Raw genomic sequence first — 25,177 nt, 5'->3', positions numbered from 1 at the left:
GAAACCGAAACCGAAATAGCACGAAAAAGAAATGCGATTATAAATTTTTGGCGCTCGGCAACTGAGCCGCCGGTGTACCCGGGTTCGAACCCGACCACGGCGGCCGGTTTCATAGAGGCTAAACGCAAAGGCGCCCGTGTGCTGTGCGATGTCAGTGCACGTTAAAGATCAAAAATGAAAATTGGTTTTTGGGGGAAGGAAATGGCCCAGTACCCGGCTGACACCTGAACCACGCCGTAAAGGTAGGGATAAAGGAGGGAGTGAAAGAAGGAAGGAAGAAAGAGGTGACGTAGTGGAGAGCTCCGGAATAATTTGGACCACCTGGGGATCATTAACGCGGATACCTGAACCGCACCGTAAGGGAAGGGATAATTAAAGGAGGGAGTAGAAAGAAGAAAGGAATTAAGATGTGCCGCAGTGGAGGGCTCCGGAATAATTTCGACCACCTGGGGATCTTTAACGTGCACTGACATCGCACAGTACACGGGTGCCTTAGCGCTTCGCCTCCATCGAAACGCAACCGCCTCTTCGATGGAGGCGAAGCGCTAAGGCGCCTGTCTGCTGTTCCTTAATCCCTTCCCTTGCGGTGCGGTTCAGCTAGGTGTCCGCCGATATGTTCGACACATACCGCGCCATTTCCTTTCCTTAAAAACCAATTTTCCAATTTCTGGATCTTTAACGTGCACTGCAGCATCGCACAGCACAAGGGCGCCGCGTAGCGCCCAGGTGGTCGAAATTACTCCGGAGCCCTTCACTACGGCACCTCTTTCTTCTCTCAGTCCCTCCTTTACCTTACTGCTCGGTTCAGGTGTCCGCCGAGACGTGAGACAGATATACTGCATGCGCTATTTCCTTTTCACAACAACCAATTTTCCACATTATTTAGCTGCTGTAGGAGAATACCAGGTGGTAATAGAAGTATAATAATGCCTTACGCATCATTACAAACAAGAAAACACGCACCCAAAATCTTGGTGTCTATACTCCTTTAAAGCACAGTTGCTACGTGTTACGTTAGAGTTTTTTTTAGCACCAGCGTCCAATGAACACGGTAACGGCAAATGTGGCCAGGCGAGCCTCCATGGGATAACGGCAGAACGGCGATCATTTTTGACGTACGGCTTTCCGGCTCTAAAGCGCGCGGACGTGAAAAGATGTTCTAAATGTTACCCAAGGAACTCTATGTAAAAGAACACAAACAATTAATTAAGGCATTGACTTCCAACTGATTTTATCGAGACTTTGCCACTATAGACTAGTTGTGGCAAACAATCTCAACAAAAAAAAAACATTGACAAGAACCCTGCGTGTGGCACTTATGAAGGACTGTGCGCATTTCGTCATGTATTCCCTCTCGGATAGTGCTATTGAGGCGGTGCTTTTCCTCCATACTTACGCGTTTGTCTTGGTGTTTGTGAATTTCGTGGGCTTCGATTACTCCTCTTGTCGCGTATGTTTTCTTCTTTTTTCTGCAGTCTCTGCAGTGAATGACCGAGGCCACAGAGGTGCTCACATCGTTTTGTGTTACAGTCACTGAGGCATCTCTGTGTAAATCCAAGGAGCTGTGCAACGTTGTTGCACAATACTTGATAAAAACGAGATATATTCGGGAGTTTGAGTGCAGATGCGTGCCATCTACGCTCCCATGAAACACATAACTTGTATAAAACGTCTTCAAACAACTCCGAACATCTATAGCAGCGTCTAACTCTAGATTGAAATGCTTAAAAAACATCTCAGCAACGGAAATTTATCCACAGATGTTTTAAAAACATACTGACAAAAAAGAGGGTTATTCACAAACGTTCTAAAACCATACGACAAAAGAGATTTACTCACAAACGTTTTGAAAACTTCTCTAAATATACGTTTTCCACGCAACGTTTTAAAAATTTCTCTGACAAGAAGTTTACTTGGAAACATATGCAGGTATGAAACTTAAGTGTAAGAGAAGTTTGGACGGCGTCCCCTGCAAAACAAGCATCCTGCTACTTCCAGTTTTAACGCCAGGCAATTTAGTTTTTTTTTATTGCACACTTATATAATAAACTATGGCAGAGACTGATGAAGTGGGTTTTCTTGCCTCATTCGCATGTGTATTTATATAAGCTGCAAAGGGCAGCTGCCTGCCCTTTGCAGTTCAACCTATACTGCACATATCTGAGCAAACAAAATCTGCAGCTATAAAAAAAGCATGAGCACCATACCTAATGAAATAGCCCAGTAAAAAAAAACCAATGGGTCCAGTTGGGCATACCATTCGATTCCAACTGGAACCAGTTGGACCCAATTGGTCAGCGCCAGTTGGGCTCATATGAATCCAACTGGGTAGTCCATTTGGTTCCCCTAGTTCCAGTTGGGAATTCCAATTGGTTCTGCGTTTCCAACTGGATTACCCAACTGGTTTGTGAGGTTCCAATTGATTTTGGCACTCCCAGTTGTATCAGCCAACTGGAACCATTTGAAGAAACCAATTTGGGGCTTCCAGTTGGAACCAAGAAAACCAATTGGCAGCTGATCTCCCAACTGGAAGCTCCAGTTGGTTTCAACTGGGCGATCCAATTGTAAAATCCGTGTGTAAGTCAATGATGTCTGTAATTCTGTATATATATTTACTGGCTATAAAACAGAACACTAGGCTAATTAGGTTCTTGTAAAACAGATAATAGCAGCTTAATCTCTTGAATTCTTTTCATCACTTCCACCACCACTGCGGGCATTCTTAAATAAGATAACTTCGCTTAATATGTTCACCCGCCATTGGCTTCAGCTAGATGGTATACATAAGTGACTGCAAAAGTGTGCTCTGTGGATATACGTTGAGAACTTGAGTTGGTATAGTGTTTGACTTTATGTGTGTAATGCACGCTTGTTGGTCTCTCTTGATTTTCATAACGATATGTATTTATAATTTCAGTTCCCTTGTAGAAATGTTGGTAGTAGTCTCACAGTAGTCATAGAAGAAAGGCCAATCAGTTCCAATGCAATTCTAATTTTTTTTCGCTGACCAATTCAAACCATTTGAGTTGAATACCCAATGGGCACTGAAACTTCCTTGGATGTCCTGTGGATGTTTGGGACATCCAATAGAGTCCCAGAGCCCATTGGGAAGGTATGCCAATTGAGTTCAATTGGTGGGCCATGCAATTATTTCTAATTGGAAGCACCAGTTGGGCTCAATTGGTCGAGCCCAATGGGTGCCGAAAACACATTTGGTTTTCGACCCATTGGTTTCAACTGGAAATTTTCCAACGGAACCCATTTGTTTTTGTTTTTTTTACTGGGATCCCCCTGGTTGATTTTAGAGGGTTCTAAATATATAGCATACTGATCTTGAGTCTATAGGCTCCATGAGCCATTTCCAAAAAATAAAAATGTCTAAATATGTTTTTAACGAGTTCTTACGAAGTTTTCTAGATCTTTTTTCGCAGAACATTAGCAGGCATATTAACAGCTCTTTTTGCCTCATTTTCTACAGAACATATGAAAATAAATTTCTTCTAGACATTACTGTATACTTTTGTAGATGTTTGTTACACATTGCGTAGCCCTTCTTGTGTTTCGTGGGTTAGCTGTTGTAATAAAGTATTTCTCTCTCTACCCTTGTGCTGATGTGACAAATATATAATCATTTCAATGTCTATTTCAATAAACAATCGGAATGCAAAATCTTATTTCAGCAAGAAAAGCAGCTGTTTCAGATGGGCCCGAGTAGCACATGACACTCCCGCCACAGCAGCAGCGCTAGATAGGTGCTGCACTGATAAATTTCTCACTGTGGCTGGGTAAGATTTTTTCACTGACCCTAGCATGGTTAGAGTAACTTTAGTGGGCAGGGCTCTGACCGCAGCGCTAATTTTGGCATCATGACGCGGGAAAGCAGTTTGCTCCCGAAAGGTGGATTCACACGATGAACCACATCGCAATGTGCTCTTGTGGACCAGCATGACGTGACCTTAACGTCACTGATTTCCACTGCTCCGCTTCAATCCGCAAGCAGTGATTTACGATATGGCCAGGAGGCCTTTTCACACTTCGGATCACAGTGGGTGCTTCGGATTCCGTGCTGGATCCTTAGCCGTAACTCTCAATGCATTAGCAGCAAAACTTTTTGTTTGTGGTTGAGTCGAAATACATATAGCGCGAACAAGTGCGAAAGACGGTCTGCTTAAGTGGCTGTAGTTCCGCATTGACAGCTGCTGTGAACGCTTGTGACCGTTCCCAATGGGTGATCTACTTGCCGAATTTTGCAACATTCACCAAAGCTTTTGGCGAGGAACCTGAAGCAGTAAGATTACTGTGGTCTCACTATCCACACATCAAAACACACCAGGCTGTTACTCATTAAAAATATAATCCATTTTGCCCCGAATGTCTTCAAAAGTGCCAACTGCATGCATGTTTTAAATAAAGACAACAAACTTTTCCACCTTCTTTAAGGTGGAAAAATAGGTTGTCTTTCCTTCCTGCCAACGTGTGCAGCTACTTGTCGAGCGTTGTGGTGCTATAGTCAGAAGCAACTCAAGAACGAAGCGGCAGATATACCCCTCAAAGACGGCTCCAGCCAATGGCGTCGACTGCTTTTCATGACAGCGCGGTTAATTCGATTAAACAGTGGTTGTTCCCCATTCATCTGCCAACCCCTGCGATTTCATGCTACCATGGTCCAAGGGGATCGGTCAAGGGGGAAACGGAGAATTGGTAATGGGGGTAAATTGATCGACCGAAGTGATTGGCTGGAGGGGCTACTTTGAGAAGAATTTGCTGCTTCATTCTTGAGTTGTATCCGACTATAGCTTTTGCCTTGTGTTTAAGTAGTGCACATTCGATACAGCATACTTACTTTCTGTTAAGGACAAGCTCCCCCCCCCCCTTTTTTTTATAGTGCTCAGCCTTCAAACACATCGCAACATTAGCACCGTAGATACCAACAGGCCGCAAGTATTTTGGTGTATTTTTCACGTCCGCCTTACGAGAAAGATTCCAAATTCTTTGACATGAAGAGAGCAGTCGAGCCTCCTGGTGGCAGGAATGGAGTACCTAATCCTCCAGCAGTCGCACGCAGCAGCTCTTAAAGGCCTGCAAATCATCGGCCTACGCAGGCGACACGATGCTGAAAAGAACGGCAGCCATTAAGAAAATCGCAGATGCCTTTCAGCAACAAGACGACGCTGCTGTACACTTTGCGAAGTGCATAGCAGCCCTGATGCGCTTTGTTTCCTGGTGACCTTATCAGATGCACACTACTGCAATGCAAATACAAGCTCTAAAGAAGTAGAATAAGAAACGGTCTTAGCTTTTCTGATGGCAGATAAAAAGAATTTTACACTATCAAGAGACACTGTGCCTGTACTCGACACAGGTGCAGTTCAACTCGCCTTTCACTCCCATCCCCCTTTTTAATTCGATCCACAATATATACTTGTGCCAATCAACCTTGTTTTATTTATAAGGCACCTCTAATAATAATGAGCTGTAAACATCTCGCCTTAATGTAAATTTAAAGATACATCTTTCATGAAACTCGGTGACTTAATTCACTCCAATGAGAAGCATGTCAGCTGGTTGCATGCATTATACTAGCGCCGCTGCTGACAGCCGTCCGTTGCCTTGGTCGATCTGATGCTGAATCATAGTTTTCTAACTATTCTTCTTTTTTATTCTTCGCTTGCATTTAGTAGCGCCTGTGCACACTCCGAAACTATATGCTTCTAATTCTGAAACTACAAGGCTATTGTCTGCTCACCACAATTTCCATGTGGCGAGTGCTAAAATTTATGAAAAAAGACATAGTGTGTCTATTTTATGAGTTAAATTGAGAGATGGATGACTAGATGTTGACTTGAAAATATCACCATGACACCGAAGACTTTCTCGGTGTATGTGCTGGAGGGAAGGGTGGAGTTGTAATGCACAAAGGCCTTGCACACCTGTTCGTAGTTATGCAAAGCACCGCGCTTTTTTGTTGTTCACACTATGAGGGGACAAAGCTTGAGCTCACTAACTGTGAAATTCTGTTGTGCCATCTGTTTTCCTTTTATTGCGAAGGAATATTCTGCGCTAGCACTACTGTTTGCTACCAAGTTTAAATTCTCGAAGTTATACCAAAGGGAGTACTTGTTTTTTGAATAGAAAGTAACTGATTACTGAAAAAAATCACTAGATTATCGAGAACATTACTCCTTGCAAAAAGTAAAAGTAATCAGTGCATTTCAAAATTCATAGAAAATGTAATATATTTAAAGCAGAAAATTGCTTATAATGCATTATGTGCAAGTCTGGTTGCAAGTAGCTGTCATGCAACAACCAGGTTTGCACCCTCCTGCGTGGCAGAAAAAAAGAAGGCATGTATTGCTGTGCAGCAGGCTAAAATGAGAAGATTGGTTTACTGCAGACATTGTACAGTATTTTTTAATGTATTTCCTGTTAAGAATGCCTAATAAATGTTTCCCTGCAAACAGCTGCTCGCTTGTGTACTTGGTCTTGGTTTCCCGAACCAACAGTGCTTATGTAATTTTCAACAACCTTTTATTTCGAGCACTACTGTGAAGGTGGACATCTGGTGGGCTGATAACAACCAAGTTTACCATTATTTCAACAGTATATGTTTACCTGCTTCCTGCTTTTTTGCTGCTACAGTATAATTGCATACTGCAGCTTTGTACTTTGAGGCGAACTCTTTGCTTCATTCAATGTGTGATGTAAGCCATAGTCGTGCAGCCCTGTCATATTGTCATTTTTTCCTTAGATTAACAAATTTCTGTATAATCGCAGTTTTGTACGCAAAAATTTACAACCCTGACCATAAAAAAAAATGCAGTCAAGTGTTGTATCAAACAAAATAAGTGAAGAGGGCAAAAATAGATGCACACTCATTCGCCTCAGTCTTTCTTTGTCCTTTTCCTTTGTAGAGCTTTTGCCCCCTCTTAACCCTTTGTTGAACAAAATTTTACCTGCAGTTGTTAAGCAACTTAAAACTTCGGGAATAATTTACAGTGCATAAGGGAACAAATATGGTCTCATAAAAAAATTGGCTTTATTTGCTGCAGCACACTTAGGAGTTTCTCTTGAGGAGTTACTTTTTTTTTTTCTTTCAGAGCGCAGCTCTTATGCGCCCGTTCTTGGCTTCTGCGTTGTAGTCATTGACATAACCGATTGTCCAAGAAAGAAACACCACAGGAAAATCCCGCAGGGTGGTGAGCAGCATGACACGCGACCTGCAGTACCACTACATGTTGGCATAGTTGGTTTAACACGTCACCTGACAGGTGACAGTTAGTAGCAGAGCAGAATGCCACCTGCCATGGCAAAAGCAGAGGAATGGACAGCTAGAAGGCGGCTGCCACGGGAAGATCCCGAAGGGTGGCAAAACTAAAATATGTGAAGAGCTGCCCTCGAACTTCGCATTACTGGCTATAGTAATCATCTATAAATTTTTAATTACTTTCACAAAGCAATGCTAGGCATGAAGATGCAAATTCAGCTTCTCTTCTGAGCTAATTGAAATAAGATTCTTGTGACGTCATGCTAGATATCACTCGTCGCCTACCTTTGTCAATATGCAACGGCTTGTCAACTGGCTGAATTCAATGGGTATTTTTACTGAAAAAGTGAAAGGAGCAGTCAACGTTTTTTTATGTCAAGAAATTCAAAATACTTTCTCTTACAACAGATGGCAACAGGAAAATCACAACTGGTGTAGTATGTGAGAAAAAAAATATATTTAAGCTACCAATCCTGAGGAATGCTGGGCATTAATAGCTTAATATGCATAACATAGGATTCTAAGGCAGCTGTGGTCATTTTTGTGAGCGCAATAAATAACCAAACATAAAAGGAAGGGGGTCTGATCTATTGGACTATGGCCAAAACATTGAATAGTTAGCAATCACTGCTTGCAAAGAAAATTTTGTGCCAAAAGCATTTCTTGAATGGTGGTGCACATAGTTTACTTGGTAATAATTGTTTTGAACACCTGCACCGAGTATGTATGACTAATGCAGCAAATATTGAATACATTGTGCCCAAATCATGCCCTCAATTCAAAGCTTCTGGGACAGTGCCCTGGGGCCACTTCCATGTGTGCTACCCGTTTAGTGCATGCATTCTAGCCAAAGTAAAATTTCATTGCAGTTGGCCTTTAAGCAACGAGTGAGCGAATCTGGTCCTGAAAGGAGAGGAGCTAGCATCATAATTTGGGAGTTAGGACAATGTTGAAGAATGTAAAGCACGAACTACAGATTGTCTGTGCACAATATTTTAATGCAAAATATTCCCGTCTTTAAACTAACTTAAATATACAATGTAGTCGAGGGTTTGACGGCATACCGTCTGGTCAGGAATCATGGTGATGCAGATTGCTGGTCACTGGCCAAAGTAAAAAGATGAAAAAACGTTTCGGGAGCACTACGGCTCCCTTGTTCACTATGAAGCAATCGGCGCACGGATCCGTTCTTTTGTAGCACCCAATAGCTTTTTTAATGATTTAGCATAGATAGGATGTAGAGTTCCGTCGTTCCTGTTTAATGTGTTAGACGATGTCTGTATGATAAGGGACTCAAGATTCTGCCGTGCTGATGTGTTCTTTTCTGTTGTTAATATCTTTACTTGATTCGTGCGCCGATTGCTTCATAGTGAACAAGGGAGCCGTAGTGCTCCCGAAACGTCTTTTCATCTTTTTACTTTGGCCAGTAAATATACAATATCTTAGTAGGCTAAAGCAGCACAAACTTTAGTGCCATCAACTATTATGTTTCCTTTTTTTATTATTATTACATCTCTTTGCTGAAGGTGGCCAAGTAACAAGCTTGAAAAATACACTTGAACCATCACAGATTGTCCATAGGGCCGCTCAACACAGAACAGAAGAGCAACCTGCAAAGTGAACCACTAAAGTGAGGGCTGTTAGTAAATCATGTTACAAGAGATCAGTAACCATTTCAGGGAAGGGTGCTTAATTTGTAAGCCAGTGAGAATAATGCAAGTCTACAGTGCCTCGACACGGTTAAGTCAGGTCAAGCTGTTTTTATTTACATCAGGGCGATGTAGGTAGGCCTGGTAAATTCTAGCTATCCGAGAAGGCCTAAAGGAGTGTAGACGCCAAATTTTGGTCGTTTTCTTCTTTGCAATGATGCGCAAGGCATTACTATACATGGGTCACCACTTGGTATTAGTATACAACCGCTAAATAGTGTCGGTTTTGGTTTCAACAGCCAAGCAATGGCTATGACGTCAAAGGTCAGTATAGGTCACGAGAGGCATAAAGAAAACTGCACCATAATCATTGCTTTTTCACTCAAGATTCTGGCTATGGAAACAGGCAGCCTTTAGTGTGCAAGTGAATTAAAATGATAAATCAGTGGTCATAAGTTTTTTTCATTGCTTACATTACTGACCCCTGACGTCATAACCAACGCTCAGCTGTTGAAACCGGAACAGGTGAGACGAGACTAACCTATACATTATTTAGTGGTTATAGGCAAATACCACGTAGTGATTCATGAATACTATGTCTTGCACTTCATTACAAAAGAAAATATTCAACCAAAAATATGGTGCTATTCTCCTTTAATTATGTGCTTTTGCAAAAGATAACAACCTAAGAGCTCTCATGGTTCTTAAGCATCCTGCCCCACCTAAGCAGCACCACTGCAGCAATAGCTCTTGTGCAGGTTTCTGAAAGTTTTACCTTGTGTGGCCTTTGACAAGTCATGCCTTAAAGAGGCCGAGTAGCCTCTTGAAGCACTGCTCATCAGTCAGGTCTGCTGAAAACTGCATCTTCTGTAAGGAATTTTGTAAAATTCTTTGTTATAGCAAAATGATCTAACTTCTGTATTCAGCTAGAGCGACATTAACAGATTCAAACAGATAAAACAAGGTTGCAAACTACATTTGCTGTTTTTTAAATTGGCTGTAATACTGTGCGTTATGTGGCATGGTGACCTTCACAGTTAAAGATGGCTGTGTTCATGGAACGAAACTATGACACTATGCCCATACACTAGGTTGGTGCTTGGAGCCCTCCAGAATGGGCCAAGGGAGCAGCTTGAGCTTGTTCAAGACTGTACATGAATAGAATATCATAGCGTGCTTCTTTCTGAAGGAAAACTGCACAAACAAAATGAAAACAGTGGAAGATGAAGCAGACAGGACAGGTGCAAATATTAAAAAAACTCTGGTAGTTGAAAGTTTGTGCAGTTTGCCTTTAGAAAGAAACTATGGACCAATTAACCCAACAAGTTCAGCTGAGTCATGGCACCCTCTTTGTTCTTATCCTTGAACTGTCTTTGTCCTTTTTATGCACACTGCGGATTTTCACCTTTCAGAAGCGCTGCATGGCTCTGCATTTTCAGCGCCATCGTCGGCTAACTCAAGAGATCCTTATTAATTCGGTGCCACACTGCTAGTATAGCTAGCGAGCTAACACAGCTCCTGCCAACATACAGCTAATGAGCTAAAGGAAAAAGTCAAACACTGTGCATAAAAAAAGGAATAGCTTTTATTTTCTGTCAAAGTGGGCCACTGCCAGACACACAGACTTGTCTCAAAGAATGCACATATTATACTGTTAACATAAATAAGTTTTTAAATAACCGCACAGTCACAGTTCCACATGTGGTTGATGCAAGTTCACACTGACATGAACCTCAACATGAACATGATTTACGGAGTCATCAATGGCCATATCAGGCACAAAGTGTCCTGCTTGGTGTTGATCGGAGATGCGCCGGAAAGTTTGAGGCACAGTAGACCAGTCAATTCGGTGATGGCCATTTTCAGCATGTTCAACCGGGTCACGCACCACAGCACCACCTTTCCTCAAAAGTGGCTCAACGTCTTTTGCCACACTGTCTTCTGAAACCACCTGCAGAAGACATGACAGAGTTGTCGGGCCCAGTGCGGCATCAGGTCAGTCCATTACTGAGAGTCTTGTTAGTCTTCCAGAAGGGGTTAATCGAGAAGCATCCCAGTCACCAAGGTGAAGACAGTAGATAGCTGCTATCACTAGAAGCATGGGGGCTAAGCACAAGCGACCACCACTTGTAGTTGGTGGCTCACCTCGGTAAAGTTTGAGAGAGATTACAGGCACACTACACAAACATGAAGGACAACATAGTCCAAGTCTTCAAGTGAAGCAGCTGCAAGGAAGGCACTTCAGTGTACTTTGTTACAACTGACCAACAGTAATAGCATATACACCCTCTCACATACAGGCGACATAACATAGCACGGGTGGTTATGTTCACAAAGCTGTGGGGTGATAAACAGAATTTTTGCCTGGCTATGCAGATAATAAAGCTATCAGTAAAAATCACATGAATATATAGGTACGGCTGAAACAATACTGAGCATGCTTCAGCAACCAAACTCATCTCATGTTTTACCAAGCAAAAACGAGGTTTTTCATTCATGTTTATGCAAGTACTAAGTGTCATTGGTGTGCTTGCACATAAATGCAGCAAAACTTCTTTTTCTCCAAATAAATGTGTGAAGAGGGCAGAGCACTGAACTGTGCTCCGTATTACGGTTGAGTCTGTACCTATAAACAAATAAAAGGACAAAAGTGCAATCCTGAAATTGCAAAGCTGCTACTGAAATTCAAGCCAGCACAGAGGTAGACAGTGAAAAAAATACAGCAACAGAGAGCTGCAACTAGAAAGGAACAATTTTGTTAGCAAAGTACCAGAACCTTTTGCATTAAATGAGCTATAAGAGCCCCCCAAAATTGCATTTCATATCATTTAAACTAAGCATGACCAAACACAACATTAACTACCTGCACCCAGTGACCAAACTTTACGATAAGCTCTTTTTCCAGTAACCCAAACCTTAAAGCACCTCAAGGTCAACCTCTAAAAAGAAACATCAAGGGACAATAAATGTGATAGTATAAAGCAGGCATTCCAAAGCTGGTATACGGACAACAATTTTTTCTTTTTAAGCTTCCTTGGCTCTTTTGACCCTTGCTTCTGAAAGGCCAACCAAATTTTCCGCACAAGCTACATGCAGCAAGGTACTTTTCATACCAAGAAATGCAAGGAAGCATAGTGAAAGACATAAATGTGCAGAAGAAAGATGTGACCGAGGTTAGAAATACTAAAAATCAGAGACAGTCCAAAAGACAACCCAGAGCAGTGATGTCAGCATGGTGATAGTAAAAACTGAATCATTTGATTTCCATCAGCACGATATTTGCAAGTACAACAGCATGCCGCAGGCGATTGCTTGGTCAAAAGCAGGTGAAGCACCATTGCGAACATTGTCAAAACAACTTAGACCTCCATTCTACTAAATGTGTCATGCCACTAACGTAAACCAGCATTTCTAAGAGCTTTGTCTTCTCTTCCTGCCAAACTTGCAGAGTCAGAATATGTCTAGAACTATAGAACAAAACACGGTAACAAAGCAGGGTGCTTGGAGCTAAAGGATCTGAACTCCTTCAGTATCGACTAATTTACACACGCAACCAACAGTTGTTCTGCATGAGTTCACAACAGTGCTGTGTGCCGATAGCATTTGTCTTAGTAACAGTTTGCAACATATAAGGATCTACTGCTAGGTGTGATGAAAAGATATTGCAAACCTGCAAAAATGAAGCTCTGCCCCATAGCATCTGAGAGAAAGTGGCACCACTCAACCACGATAGAAAAATCAACTTCACGACGCAGTATTATTCTTTTTGGAGCCTTCCAAAGAAGAACCAATAAGCTGCACCAGCACAAGGTCAACTGCTGTCACCTGTCACAGGAAGTTCTTACCACATGAGCATTAGACTTCTGATCCCTTCAGGTAATAATACAATCTATGCTACCAAAGGATTGCAAAGGTTTATACTCTGTGGAAAACATGTACTGTAAAAACCGGAATATAGGTCGACCTCCCAACTAACCAATTCTGAAAATGAAAAAAATCTTTTTCAATGAAAAAAGTACCGAAAGTCACCTTTACCTTGAAACAAATGCGGGCTCAACAGGTTGCACAATGGTGACAGCATTTATTTTCATTTAAATGCTGCTCATATGCACACCCGGCCAATTTTTTAACAGTATCGCGCGCTCATCGACCCGTGTGTTTGTCAGCACCTTATCATCACGGCACGAAGCGGCGAAAACAAATGAGGTACGCGCATGTGTACTCATGCGAATACTCTCGCTTCTTTCGCCGCTCAGTGCCGTGATCTCTGCCGCTTTCACGCGGATGCATTCGCAGTCACAGGCAGCGATCTTGCACTCAGCTCCCGGATGAACTGCGCAACCTTTCCTTCCAATTCTGGATACGCTGCGGTCTGCCCACGGAATGATGTTTTCTTCTGTTTGCTCCAAGTTGTAATACGCAGCTTCTGCCTCCACCAGTACCGAATGCTCTTTTCAGATATACTCCAAATTTTCGCTGTGCCGCCAGGTTGCCGTCAGCTTCCGCCTACCCAGTCGAGTCTTTCTTGAAGGCGACGGTGAATTGCCGCCTGGTTCCACTCATTTTGAAACAAAATGTGAAAAAGCAGCCTTTAACCAAAATAGTTTTGTAACAACGGTAACGCAAAATAGAGGTACCACGCCGCGCTGCTGCTAATGGCGATGGTGATGGAGGCTGTTGACTTCAGCCGCCCATTGTTGCAAAACTTCCGTAGTTTTTCTGCCAATGAGCGGTATATAAGGCGGGGGTCTACTTTTCGCCATGGTTTTTTTGAAAAAAAGTTTGACCTATATTCCGGCTTTTACGGTAACTGACTTCAGAAAGTGCCTTCCATTACGCATGGAAAATGATGATGGGAAGACCAGCCCAGCTCCTGTCCCACTTGCCTGGAGCATGTGAAGGATGTAGTGCAATGGTGGAATTTGTCTATCTCTTTGGCTCAGACCAGCTTTTCAACGAGCATGTCCCGACATGTGGACACTGGTTCACCACTTGACACCTTCCCAAAAGTTATTTCAAGCCCAGCAGGCACAACTAAGTGTCACCACCGCACAATGCACTGTTTATGTGCTGAAACAAGTTGATGCAAGCTGCGCACATTTACCACTGTGATAAAAGATATGTTGCTCATAACAGCGCATAATTTACTTTTGAAAATGTTTCCTCAAAAGCAGACCTTTGCAGACCATTCCAACAAATCACAATCTAAAAGCAGCCAATTTCTGGAGGTAATCTGTGCACTGAACATGTCCTTATTACCCATCAGACACATTACAGACTGTTTTCCGATAGCTCCCATTCATTGCATTTGTGTCAAAATACCTTTATTGAGATGTAAACAAATTCAGGCACCGCAAAGGAAACTTTCCGCAGAAATCCCTGAGTGGTTAAACAAAAGAGCAGCTTTACTGTGCAATCTAACCACTGTAAGTCATTGTAGGAACCACCATATAGCCACCTTTGCATCAAGCATACTTCATTGAATTTGGCAAAGAGTTATCTTCAGAAGGAAGGTGGAAGTGGTTTCGCAAAGGCATGTGTTGCTTTTCTATTCGGGCATGCTGATGGAAAAATAAAAGTGCGGCGGGATCCGTTCAGGATTCAAAGTAATGTTAATAGTAAACTTTTCAGCAGAATAAAACAATATTCTAGTATGCGCACAATAGTAAAAAAAAAAATTATAACAAGCTTTATGTCTGTGAAGATCTCCAAACCCACAGCCTCGTGACCCTCTGCTTTAAAAGCACAGAATATCCTGATAAGCAGAAAATTAATGACAGTGGCTACACTGTATTTACCCGTGTAACGATCCCACCTCTTTTCCCAGAAGAAGTGACATCAATTTGTGGGAAGGGTTCACTATGCGGGGAAAAAAAAAAATCTTGCCAGTCTTTTTCTTTGTCAGTTTAAATTTCATATCATACGTCCATCTATCCATGCACGTGCCCACCCACTTGCTTGCTTGCTTGTATGTCCCTCTATCAACAAAAGCGCGGGGTCAACAAGTTGTGTCACTGCATCACCCGCATTCGTGTCACCGGTGTTTGGCATTGTTCTTTTCAGAAGGTGTTTGTTGTATCACAGCGCGATCCGTTGATTTCGTAATATAGTTGACGGCACCAATAATTAATGGCGACGCAACGCAAACATGCTGAACACCGGCCCTGAACATAGGGTGCGCGTTTTTTACGTGAGGTTAGAAAAAAAAAGAATTCTCAATGACAAAAGAGGGGTGGGTGGGTTCATTACACTAGTAACTATGGTATTTGTTGATAAATAAAACATCTTGCACCCACAGCATCAAGATGGTTAGAAATTTACTGTCCACCTCAAAGCGGGACAATGATGGAACCTTCCAATGACAGAACTTACAGCCACTACTCTTCCTCTAGTTTCAATCTGTTTCTAACAAGCGTAAACTACACACCACATATATGTTCCCTTTTGTCCGCGTAGTGTATGACAAATCTGGCCTAATGAGTAGGGTGGAAAGCATAGTAAGTGTTGGTAATGGTTCATGATGGGTACTGTAGCAAAAAAAAAAAATGTGACATGCAGAAAGGCAACAAGAGCTTGTCGTGTGTGCCTTTCTACATGTCTCATCTTTTCTTTGCACTTCAGTACCCCTTTATATGATTAGTGCTATTAAAATATGCAGACTGCATGTTGACCTTCCAATGAAACAGCCTTGCAATGCCAAAGCATATTGGCATATGTCCTAGAGTTTGTGCATGCACATATCCCACATGCAGAAAAATGTCATTAATTTGGACTCTAAGGGGCCAAAAATATGTCCAAATTATCAAAAAATCGAATCACTGCATGGCCCCATAGCTCCCAAAAGCTGTTCGCATCATATAACTTCATTAAATTCATTTGGTGGAAACGTGCGCAACAGCTGTCTACTTTTGAGATAAAAACTGAAGCAATGACAATTTATTACAGTTTCACAGTACTGCAAGCACACTGCATACACATTTGTGTACACTGTGTGTGAGCCCAACTGTGTCCGAATTAACGAGCTTCTTGCACCACAGACTTACATGGTTGTTGGCCATTACATGCACGTCAGAGCTGCATGGGCAAAAGTGCACCATGTGATTCTGGCTAAAGGAGGGCTATTTGGATGACAGCTTGCCCTGCTGATCAAATCTCAACACAGCCACCGATGAGAGCTTGTTATAATTAACTGTTGTGAGCCCAACTGTGTCTGAACTGACAGGCCTACAGCAGCATAAACTTCCATAAGGCCACACTGACAGTCCGAGTTATCCAGATTTCTGAATTAATAGGGTCAAATTATGGAGACTTACTTCTAATTTGAGCCAAACTACAGAAAAAAGCCTGGTGCACTTGGGTGCTATGAAATTGAAGCAGCTATGCAGGCAGCTGCCCAGAGCGACAAGGAGTAGTGTTCTCTAATTGGTAAAGACTACTAAGCAGCCAGTTTCTAAAAAGCACAAGATAAAAAGAAAGCTTTAAATAAAAGTTGTACAGCACCAAAAGAAGCTCAAAACTGCACAAGTTTCGAAAAGATAACCCTGTTTTTTGAATGTTTCTTCTGTGGTGTGGATAGTTTGGGAGACCCTAGACGTAGTAGACTCGGGCTGCTTGCATGCACAAATAGCAATTGCAACTATGCCAGCTTAGTGGATCATGGCAAACAGTCAATCAGCAAGCACTGCCTGGTACAGGCCATTTAAAATGAATTCAGGAGCTGCAAACAACTTGAAATTTCCTGTTCTGTTCAGAGTGCGCAAAAAACTCTTCATAACAAAGCTGCTATTATGCGAGTATTGTACCATGGGTGGTGACTTGTCATGGTTTAAAGCTTATGTAGTTCAGAGATTAAAAAGTTGTCTTTACAAATTAATTATGTAAGGTACTGCTGCTTGTGCAAGGTCACTCCAGCAGTGGCATGTTAGCATGATAGTGACAAAACTGAATCGGCTTTTAAGAATCTCAGCTCAAGTTATGTGGGACACTGTGCATTTAATTTCTTAAACAAATAATAGCTGCTGTTTGCTCCAAGCAGCCACTGTAATAAGAATGCAGCTTCACCTTTTGAAAGGACGCAGCTTGTGGGTCTCTGACAATGAATGAAATGAGCCTACAGGACCTTAGACTCACTGTTTTATGACTCATCCAGTCAACAGCACAGTAGTAATTTACTGGCAGTTCTTGTATTTCTTTTCCTCATTAGTCTCTTGTTCCAACTTCATGCCTCACATAGTTCATAAAATTTTCTTTCACTATGACCTTTCTAAATAGCAATAAATTACCTTATTTGTCGAAGCTGTTACTATGCTTTCTGTTCAAACACTCACCATGTGCCGGTGCAATCACAAGTGACCTTATAATGCCTTGCATAAAACACACATTCAAGACACTGATAACAAAATGGTAATGACCAAAATCATAGAGTTGATCAGGCACAGAACAAAGCCTTACTGTTTCCAGTGATTTGGACTAGTTTACATTATGCTGTTCAGCAGCCTAGTGTTCATTGATCTGGATTAGAACGAAGCCTTAAGGTTTACTTCACACTGTCTTAGTTTAAACATAAAGCTGTTCAGCAAATTTACTAAGGATAAATGGCCAGGATAACTTATACAGGCTTTCATAGGATTTAAATCATTGTAATACGAACAAAAGATATGATTTGAAAATAAATTTGAAATTATCAGCAGAGCTAAGAAAGGAACTAATTCAGCTTTGCGCATTATATCACAAAAAGCAGGGAAATGAGAAATCATGTACACAGTAAAAATGCTTTCACAGTGAACTGTAATAAAACTACAGCTTAGATACAGTAAGCAATATCAAAAGTAAAGGCTTGCTAGAGCATCAATGTTCATAAACACTGAATGCTTCTCAAAGTAACAGGCAATGAAGTCAGTATGGAATTTCTATGTTCTCCCGAACTGCTAATCTTTTGCTAAAAAACACTGGTTTCATTCAAGCAGGTCAAATTGAACAATGAAAGCATTTAGCGAGTGACTTCAAGATTGTTTAACTTTTGTTTAGTGCCCATATTCACTCAAGAGGACACAAATGTTGCAAAGATGAATTAAAAAGAGAACCAGAAATGCAAAAGCTTTCTCTTAATACTGAGTGCATTGATTTGGGCTCAGCTAATAAGTAGCAGTCAAGATTTAATTGTCTGCTTCAGTATAGATGCAACACCCTATTCCAGTTTACTGTTGCTTGCTACAGCTCGAAACACTGGTTTCAGGTTCCTTGTGGTAATAAGTGCACGAACGCTCGGAAGGAAATGGATATATACTATACACCAACAAATGACTTTCGTGCACCAAGATAGGCAGAACAGCTGCCACAGGGTTATTAATCACACCCCCCGAAGCAACTTGCTAATGGGCAGTGAAAGGATTCGCCGGCGTGCACGACCCTTGCGGCCCTGTGCTCTGCGAGTGGCTGCTCTGTGGCAGCATCGACGGTACAGCAGCCAGCCAAAGACTGCAGCCGTGAGTGCCCCAAAGCCAAGCACTGTGCGCCGCTGCTCCAGGGCCAGACGCACAGGAGAGAAATACTCAGAGGCGCTCACAGCCTGTCTGCTGTCATCCTCGTCCGGCTGCAGAGCCCAGCCACCCCAGCGCTGTTTCAGGGCCGGGAAGGCCAGCTCGTCAGCCACGTCAACCATGCCTCCTGCACCAGCTCCCAAGGGCAGCGGCTCAACTGAGAGTAGCTTCTGAGACTTCCAAAGGATGCTGCAATGCACCAAAAAGGAACGAATGACTGTATTTATACTAACGAACTTAAATCAACTTCAGCTCAACCAGTGCCACACAAATCTGTATTACTGAAACAAGGCTGCTGTTCTTTCCACTTAGAGTGCAAACACTCAAACCAAAGAATTCCGAGGCATGCGATGCCATCCATGCAAACAAAATACAGTAGACAAGCGATAGCCCAACATGTCCACATCACTTAGCCTAGCATGTCTACATATGAACATTCCCAAGCAGGATATTCAGTGCCTAAGAGCCCTGCACCAACATTGGTACTGTTCTAAGAGAGAAAATATAAGCATTGTTGTCTCTCTTTTTGTTCCATCATAGGCAGACTTCTAGGCTTCAGACTTTTAAATATACAGTAACCTATCTCTTGTGGTCAGCATTCATCTTCCTTGCCCATCATAAGTTCCACCTCAACTATGCACGCTTCTGTCACACACTCGATTTCCCTTGTCCTGAAACCTAGACTATGTTTTCTTGTCGTTTTATTTTTGTTGTTTTTTGGCCCCCTTTTCTTCTCTTGCTTATACAAGGTGCAAAAAAGGAATACTCCATAGTACTATCAGTAGAAGGCAAGACATAAACTAGGATTCAAACCACGTTTCCATTCAAGCTGTTCTGCCAGTAGACAATGGTTCACAAATGGCGATAACCTTCTCCCTGCACCTCACGAAAAACCATTAATACACTGAGAGAGAATGCAAGCCAATAGCCGCTTTTTATCAATCCAACATTTAAATGAGTGACAGATAATTTCCTTTGTACAGAAATAAACAGTGCTTTCATGATAAAGAAGTTGGCGTATCTAGGCTTACAAAATGCCCTGCAAACTTTCATATTAAACATTCCAATTCAAGAGCCAGCAAAACTGCAGGATAGGTGCATAGCGTGGCCTCACTATGTAATATCTGAACATTATTACCATGTCTTTGTCAAGACTGAAAAGCAATGCCTTGCAACTTCCTTCTTCTAGCAACCACAGACTGAGACTGTTTCAACCAGTATGCTGACCATAGGAAACTTGAGTCAGGAATACTGCATGACATACAGACTCTTCCTTTTTTGAAAACATTTTCACTGACCTCAGACCTTAACGCTGTCCACAATGAGCACTTTACTACTTCTCCATGGACAGCAAGACAAGCTGTGCAAATGAGGTATTCTGCTCTCTTTAATGACCTTTCAACCACAAGACCAGTTACAACAATGCCAACAAAGGTGAAAGCATAGGTCTGCAGGCCACAGGAACAGCATCACATCATTCAATCCACATGGTCAGTGCACTTTAGAGGCCCCTACTATTGGCTTAAAAATGGTAGCATCAATGTTAAACATTTTCATGAACCCTTTGTGCCAGCAGTAATTACAGCCTTCATTACAACATTACAATCTTAAAATACACGGGCTGATTTGGGTTACTAGATGTCAGACCAGCTAACAAGAGAAAATACCAAAAATCATTGCGACAGGGTCATCACCTGGGTGCAGATTCATTGAGCGGCTGAGGCACTGCCCAGTTCAGTGTTTGGCATGGAGGCAATGCCCGCAGTTCTGGTGCCCCGGGATGGTTCTGGAAGACCTTGGAGTACCGGTACAATCGATTTCCTGAGAAACATAAACAAAGCTTCTTTAGCTCTGCATCCTTTTCCTGCGTTTCGTCCTTTAAAATTTACCAGCCCAAAGGAATACACAAGTGTGAGAAGAGTACGATTCCCTTAGGCTACTGTAATGAGTGGAAAAACAAGCATCCCATTTCATGACTAAGAGCACAAAAGTAATATATATGACATTACAAAAAACCAGCAAGGAATAATCTTATAACAACGTAGCAAGATGTTACCATCAATGCTAGCAAGAAGATACTAGGAAGAAAAAACGAACACTTCTTTTTACATAAAGGAAGTATGATATGCACACTGAAATGAAGCCACAGGGCAGTTAGAAAATATTGTTCACATTTTTCTGCAACACTATTTTCTGCATTAGCTCTTCCACAGACAAAAATAAGTTGTGTTCATGGCAACTTTCACCTTCAGTAACATATTAAAAATTGCATGGAGCCAAGTTTGGCGTATGAAGTAGGAAAAAAAAAAATCCATTCTATCCAGGAATTGTACTGAAAAAGCCATGCGCTACCACTAATGAAGGCCTGTTTTAATGCATTTAGTTTAGCTCACAGCAGTTCTGTTTTCTTACCTCATGTACTGTACTTACACGATTGTAAGTAGACCTATTTTTCAAAATTTAAAAATCCGAAGTGGGGGGTGTCGACTTAAAATCGAAACCAAAGCATCGCACCACAAATAAAGGCGAGACAAACGAAATATCAGGCATGCTACAGCGTGGTTGCACTTTTGCTGCGCGGCTCCGTCGCATCGCTCTTGGCACTGGCCTTGAGCAGCTGCTATGTCAACGCGCAGAACCAGCATCCCCACCCCGTGTGAGGCGGCCGATGGTGGTTGTCGATAAACAGAAAAACGGCACCAGCCTACTCCCGACACGTGGCTGCAGATTGCGTCTGCTGATAAGCAGTGACTGCCCGATAACGCACTCATGTTCTACTCTTATTAGGCGTCGTCCAAGTTTTTTTTCTTTACTTTAAACAGCGCACTCGGTGCTCAAGGGAGCGTTGATAGTTGATGGAAGCGCCGCTGTTCCAACCGCGGTGGCACTGCCACTCGGAACTGCAGCGGCGCCGGGGAGTGTCGGTAGCCGACAGAAGAGCCGACACCACTCGCGCTTTTCTCTTTGGCTCTGATGCACTGGACTACTGCCAGCCACGTTTCATAAGTTTTTAATGTAGTTCCTCGTCATTTGTGCTCCGGGTCCGGTAAGAGACCGGTGCTCGTTCACGGCTACATTCAAGATGGCTGTCATTCTTTATGCCAAAGAAACGAATTGCGCTCCGGGCCGCAAGTTCGACATTCGCAGCAGGTGATACAGGTGTGGCAGCTGCAGCGAGGCAAAATTTTCAGCTGTTCCACGCGATGTCATGAAGTGGCTGTTTGTGAGAGCGGGATTTCGCTGCACGATAATGTTAGAACGACGAGCTGTGGGACCGCAGCAGCAATTACGATGGCGCAAGTGTGGATGAGTAGTCCAGTGACTTTCCGTTTTGGAATGTGCCCACGGGCACTCCCACGCACGGTAGCCGATTGAGGCTGGCGATAAGCGGAGGACGCAGGACAGTGCTGTCGCGTTCTATTTTGAAAGGTCAAACAAAAACGACCTCCAAGTTATTTTTATTTTTTTTTTTCAGAAATGTGATGTGGGGGGTGGTTGACTTACATTCGAGTGGACTTACAATCGTGTAACTACGGTACGCATTGGACAGTCCTGCTCACAGGCGATGCTTCCGGGCACTTCTTTTAGCTCAGTGCTTTGTGCATGTTTAAGTGGGTATGTGAAATTTCTTGGTGTGATTTTTATTGGTGTCTACTATACTTGCTACCATTCAAATGCTAACCAGGTGATTGTTACAGGCCATGTCATTAATATTCACAATATTTTCTTTCATTTGTTGCAGTAACAGGGACACCTGATCTTCTGTCATCCTCGACGTCCTTGAATACAGTGCAGTATTTGTGTGAAACAGATACACACACACATGGCATCACATGATCACATACACTTCCTACAAAAGCTTCATGTGTTCACTCAGCAATTTCTTTAATTACACCCTCCATTTCAGGTTAACATGCTGCTTGAGTTTCTGGTTCACAATCTTCCCACCGCTGCCTTTGTTCACTGCACACCAACAAACTATACGTGACAACAATGCTGGGGTTTCGTCCCCTGCTCTGTAAGGCCTCAAAGTTGCTCATTTTGCATGCACTCCCTACATTTGCACACATACTTCTCAAAATGTTCCCAATCATGCCTTTTTTTTTTCTTTAACACGACCTCATATATTTTGACAGAACTTGAGCAACAGCACTGCAAGTTCATTATATCTGGACTGGCCAGAAATAGGAAAAAGCCTGCTTGATGCAATTTAGCACAACATAGTAACTGCACTTAACTTTGCACTGTCCAGAAAAACAAAAACTGCTTTTGCAATCATATGACATATATAGACAAAGAATAACCCTCTCCCCATACATAAACAAAAATAAGAAGTTGGCACTGTAATCGGACTGCATAATGTTTGTGCCGTGCTGCTACTGCTACTGAGTAGTGCAAAGTGTAAATGCACATCGTGGCATAACAATCTCATGCAAACTTGGAGCTCAGAGAAGGCTACAATAGTGGTGATAAGGCAGCAGCAGTTTGCTAAGTGCATTCGCTTGCAAACGATTTGGTGTCTAGCCTAATACACATAACTAGAAAAAATCTTAATCAAATAACAATTACATCAGCATTGTAAATCCATTTATTTGATGTGCAAACCCTTTATAGCATGCTGTAATGCACAACCATCATCAATCAGTGTTCTACACTATTACTAGGTCACTTTGAGTCAGCTTGCTTTTCTGCAAACAAATCTCTTTTGAAGCTTAGGAAGCAGTAATCCAGGTATTTTTAATGCTTTTGAATTATTATGCAAGACAAAATACTGCACCTTCCATTCGTTTCGGAAGCAAGGGATCACTGGGGAGTGTAGCGGCATTGGTGGTTTCAAAAAAAGGTGTAATCAGACCCGTTGTTGAGTATTGCACCAATGCATGCAACAGCCAGTAGCAATCTGTGCAAGAGCAAACAGAAACATCATTCAATATTCAGAATGTCCAAAAAACTGCGGCAAGCATTTAAATACAAACACTCCAAAATAAGAAATCAGACTGGGGCACTGAGATAGCCGTTTATTCAGAGTAAGATGCACGTCGCCTTCTGGGAAACCTTCAGATTCTCAGCTTATATGTGATTAGCTAATTAACGTGCACACTTCTGCAACTTCTAAGCAGTCATTTTTCTTCTGAACTCAACTTTAAAACCAAGGCATGTTCTTACTTGCCTAAAACACATTCTCACCGCCTGCGTGCAGTGCTAGCCCAACAAGATGCAGTAAATACCAACCTGCACTAACTGTCCAGGCTTCCCCAATGCTATATAAAGTTCATATCAGGGCCTACTAAAGAATTTATTCAGCTACTCCCAAACCAGTAAATCCAATGTGCTCTGCAATGCGGAGGGTGCGGTTAAATGTTTACTCTCAATTTTAAATCACCACAAGGTTCTTAAAACTGCGAAATCAAGCATACAATATATATGTTTCTAGGTGCCCCATCATGTTTGTTACGGTTCGTTTTCTTCTCATTCCTTTTCACATGATGAAACAGTGCTGGCTAATAAACACTGTACTCTGCCACTGAGAAAATGCTAGCGCCAGTAAGAAGACGAGCAGCTGCGATTCTGCTGCTGCTTCTTCAATGCATCTTTTACATTCTTGGCAAGTGATTTCATTGAAGCAAAGCTGGAGAAGGGTTGGCTGCTAACCAAAGCACGTCCTGTGTAAGGAATTGGTACATTTCAATCAGCTCGACAAGCTAAATTGTTGGGCGAGTTGGTTTCGATATTCCATGACTACAGTGCAACAAACAGTAGAAGAAGGACAGAGGCAGGGACACAACACAGCGCTGACTCACAACTGAAATCTTTAGTATTAGCTGCCAGCCGGAATAAGTACCCGACTGGCAGCCAGAAATGAAAACCAATGCACACAAGTCACAAAAAAAAAAAAAACTCGAAATAAAGCACACGCGTGTCAGCATTCGCAGTCGAGGTATCGTTTTTCTTTTTCTGGCAGCGATACGGAGGGTTCGCTTATACATTCTTCCGGGAGCCTTGCTATCATGTGTGCTTCTTTAATTTCTCTTGTCAGCGAGTCACTGTTCCTACCTATCACAACGCACTCGTTGTACAATGGCTTGCTGGCATCGATGTCACCTTCGGCATCATCGTCATCATCATTTTAGCAGTTTCTGCAGTGTTTGGCTACGTGCCCTACTATGGGGCCACGTGTGACAGTATAATCATGCTCCTTTAATCTTTCGTCGATACATCGGCCGGTTTGGCCGATGTAATGCTTCCAACATCATAGCGGCAAAGAGTCTGAATGCCACCCAGTACCCTTAAGATAACATTTCCCTCAGCCGGACATGGTAGAAGGATAGGCAAGTTACTCCGAGCAGAATAGCAGCGGCAGGTGCGTGTGTACAGGGAGCACCTCAAGCTTCGGGTGTAACTCTCTTCGGGACCAGTTCACCCATGGAAACAATGGCATCAGGTGTCACGGTGCATAGATCGCACCACAGAGTTCCTATGGCAGCAAACTATTCTCAGACTTCGTGCGCTTCTGCCGAAGAAGAGCCCACCAACCGGGCAACAAATCCACACTGCGGAGAACATTTCTTTCTCTGGGAACATCAAACAAGTCCTGAGCCCGGGGCCCAAGTTTGCGGTTGAGCCAAGGAAATCCAGAGCAGAGCTCTTGGCCATGGTGAGGCAAGTCTCTAGGCAGGCCGGAAAAACTGAGGCGGAACGGTGCATGTCTGAAGGTGTAGACGTAC

General features: G+C 42.6%; 1 protein-coding gene across 2 annotated transcripts in view; it reads right to left on the bottom strand.

Annotated features, from left to right (window-relative positions):
• Window positions 1–10,480: 10,480 nt before the first annotated feature.
• The window catches only part of S1P (membrane-bound transcription factor site-1 protease), a 66,538-nt gene continuing 51,841 nt past the window's right edge, over window positions 10,481–25,177 (bottom strand). For both annotated transcript variants that reach the window (XM_077647986.1, XM_077647985.1), the window contains exons 22-24: window positions 23,230–23,352; window positions 20,147–20,273; window positions 10,481–18,641 (exon numbers count right to left, since the gene is read on the bottom strand). In XM_077647986.1, coding sequence (XP_077504112.1) covers window positions 18,263–18,641; window positions 20,147–20,273; window positions 23,230–23,352 — 629 coding nt within the window. In that variant the 3' untranslated portion in view covers window positions 10,481–18,262. The remainder of the gene's footprint in view (window positions 18,642–20,146; window positions 20,274–23,229; window positions 23,353–25,177) is intronic.

The sequence above is a fragment of the Amblyomma americanum genome, chromosome 1 (assembly GCF_052857255.1).
Source record: "Amblyomma americanum isolate KBUSLIRL-KWMA chromosome 1, ASM5285725v1, whole genome shotgun sequence".
Lineage (NCBI taxonomy): Eukaryota > Metazoa > Arthropoda > Arachnida > Ixodida > Ixodidae > Amblyomma > Amblyomma americanum.
Note: the sequence above shows the minus strand (reverse complement) of the source record. Positions and strands in the feature narration are given on the sequence as shown.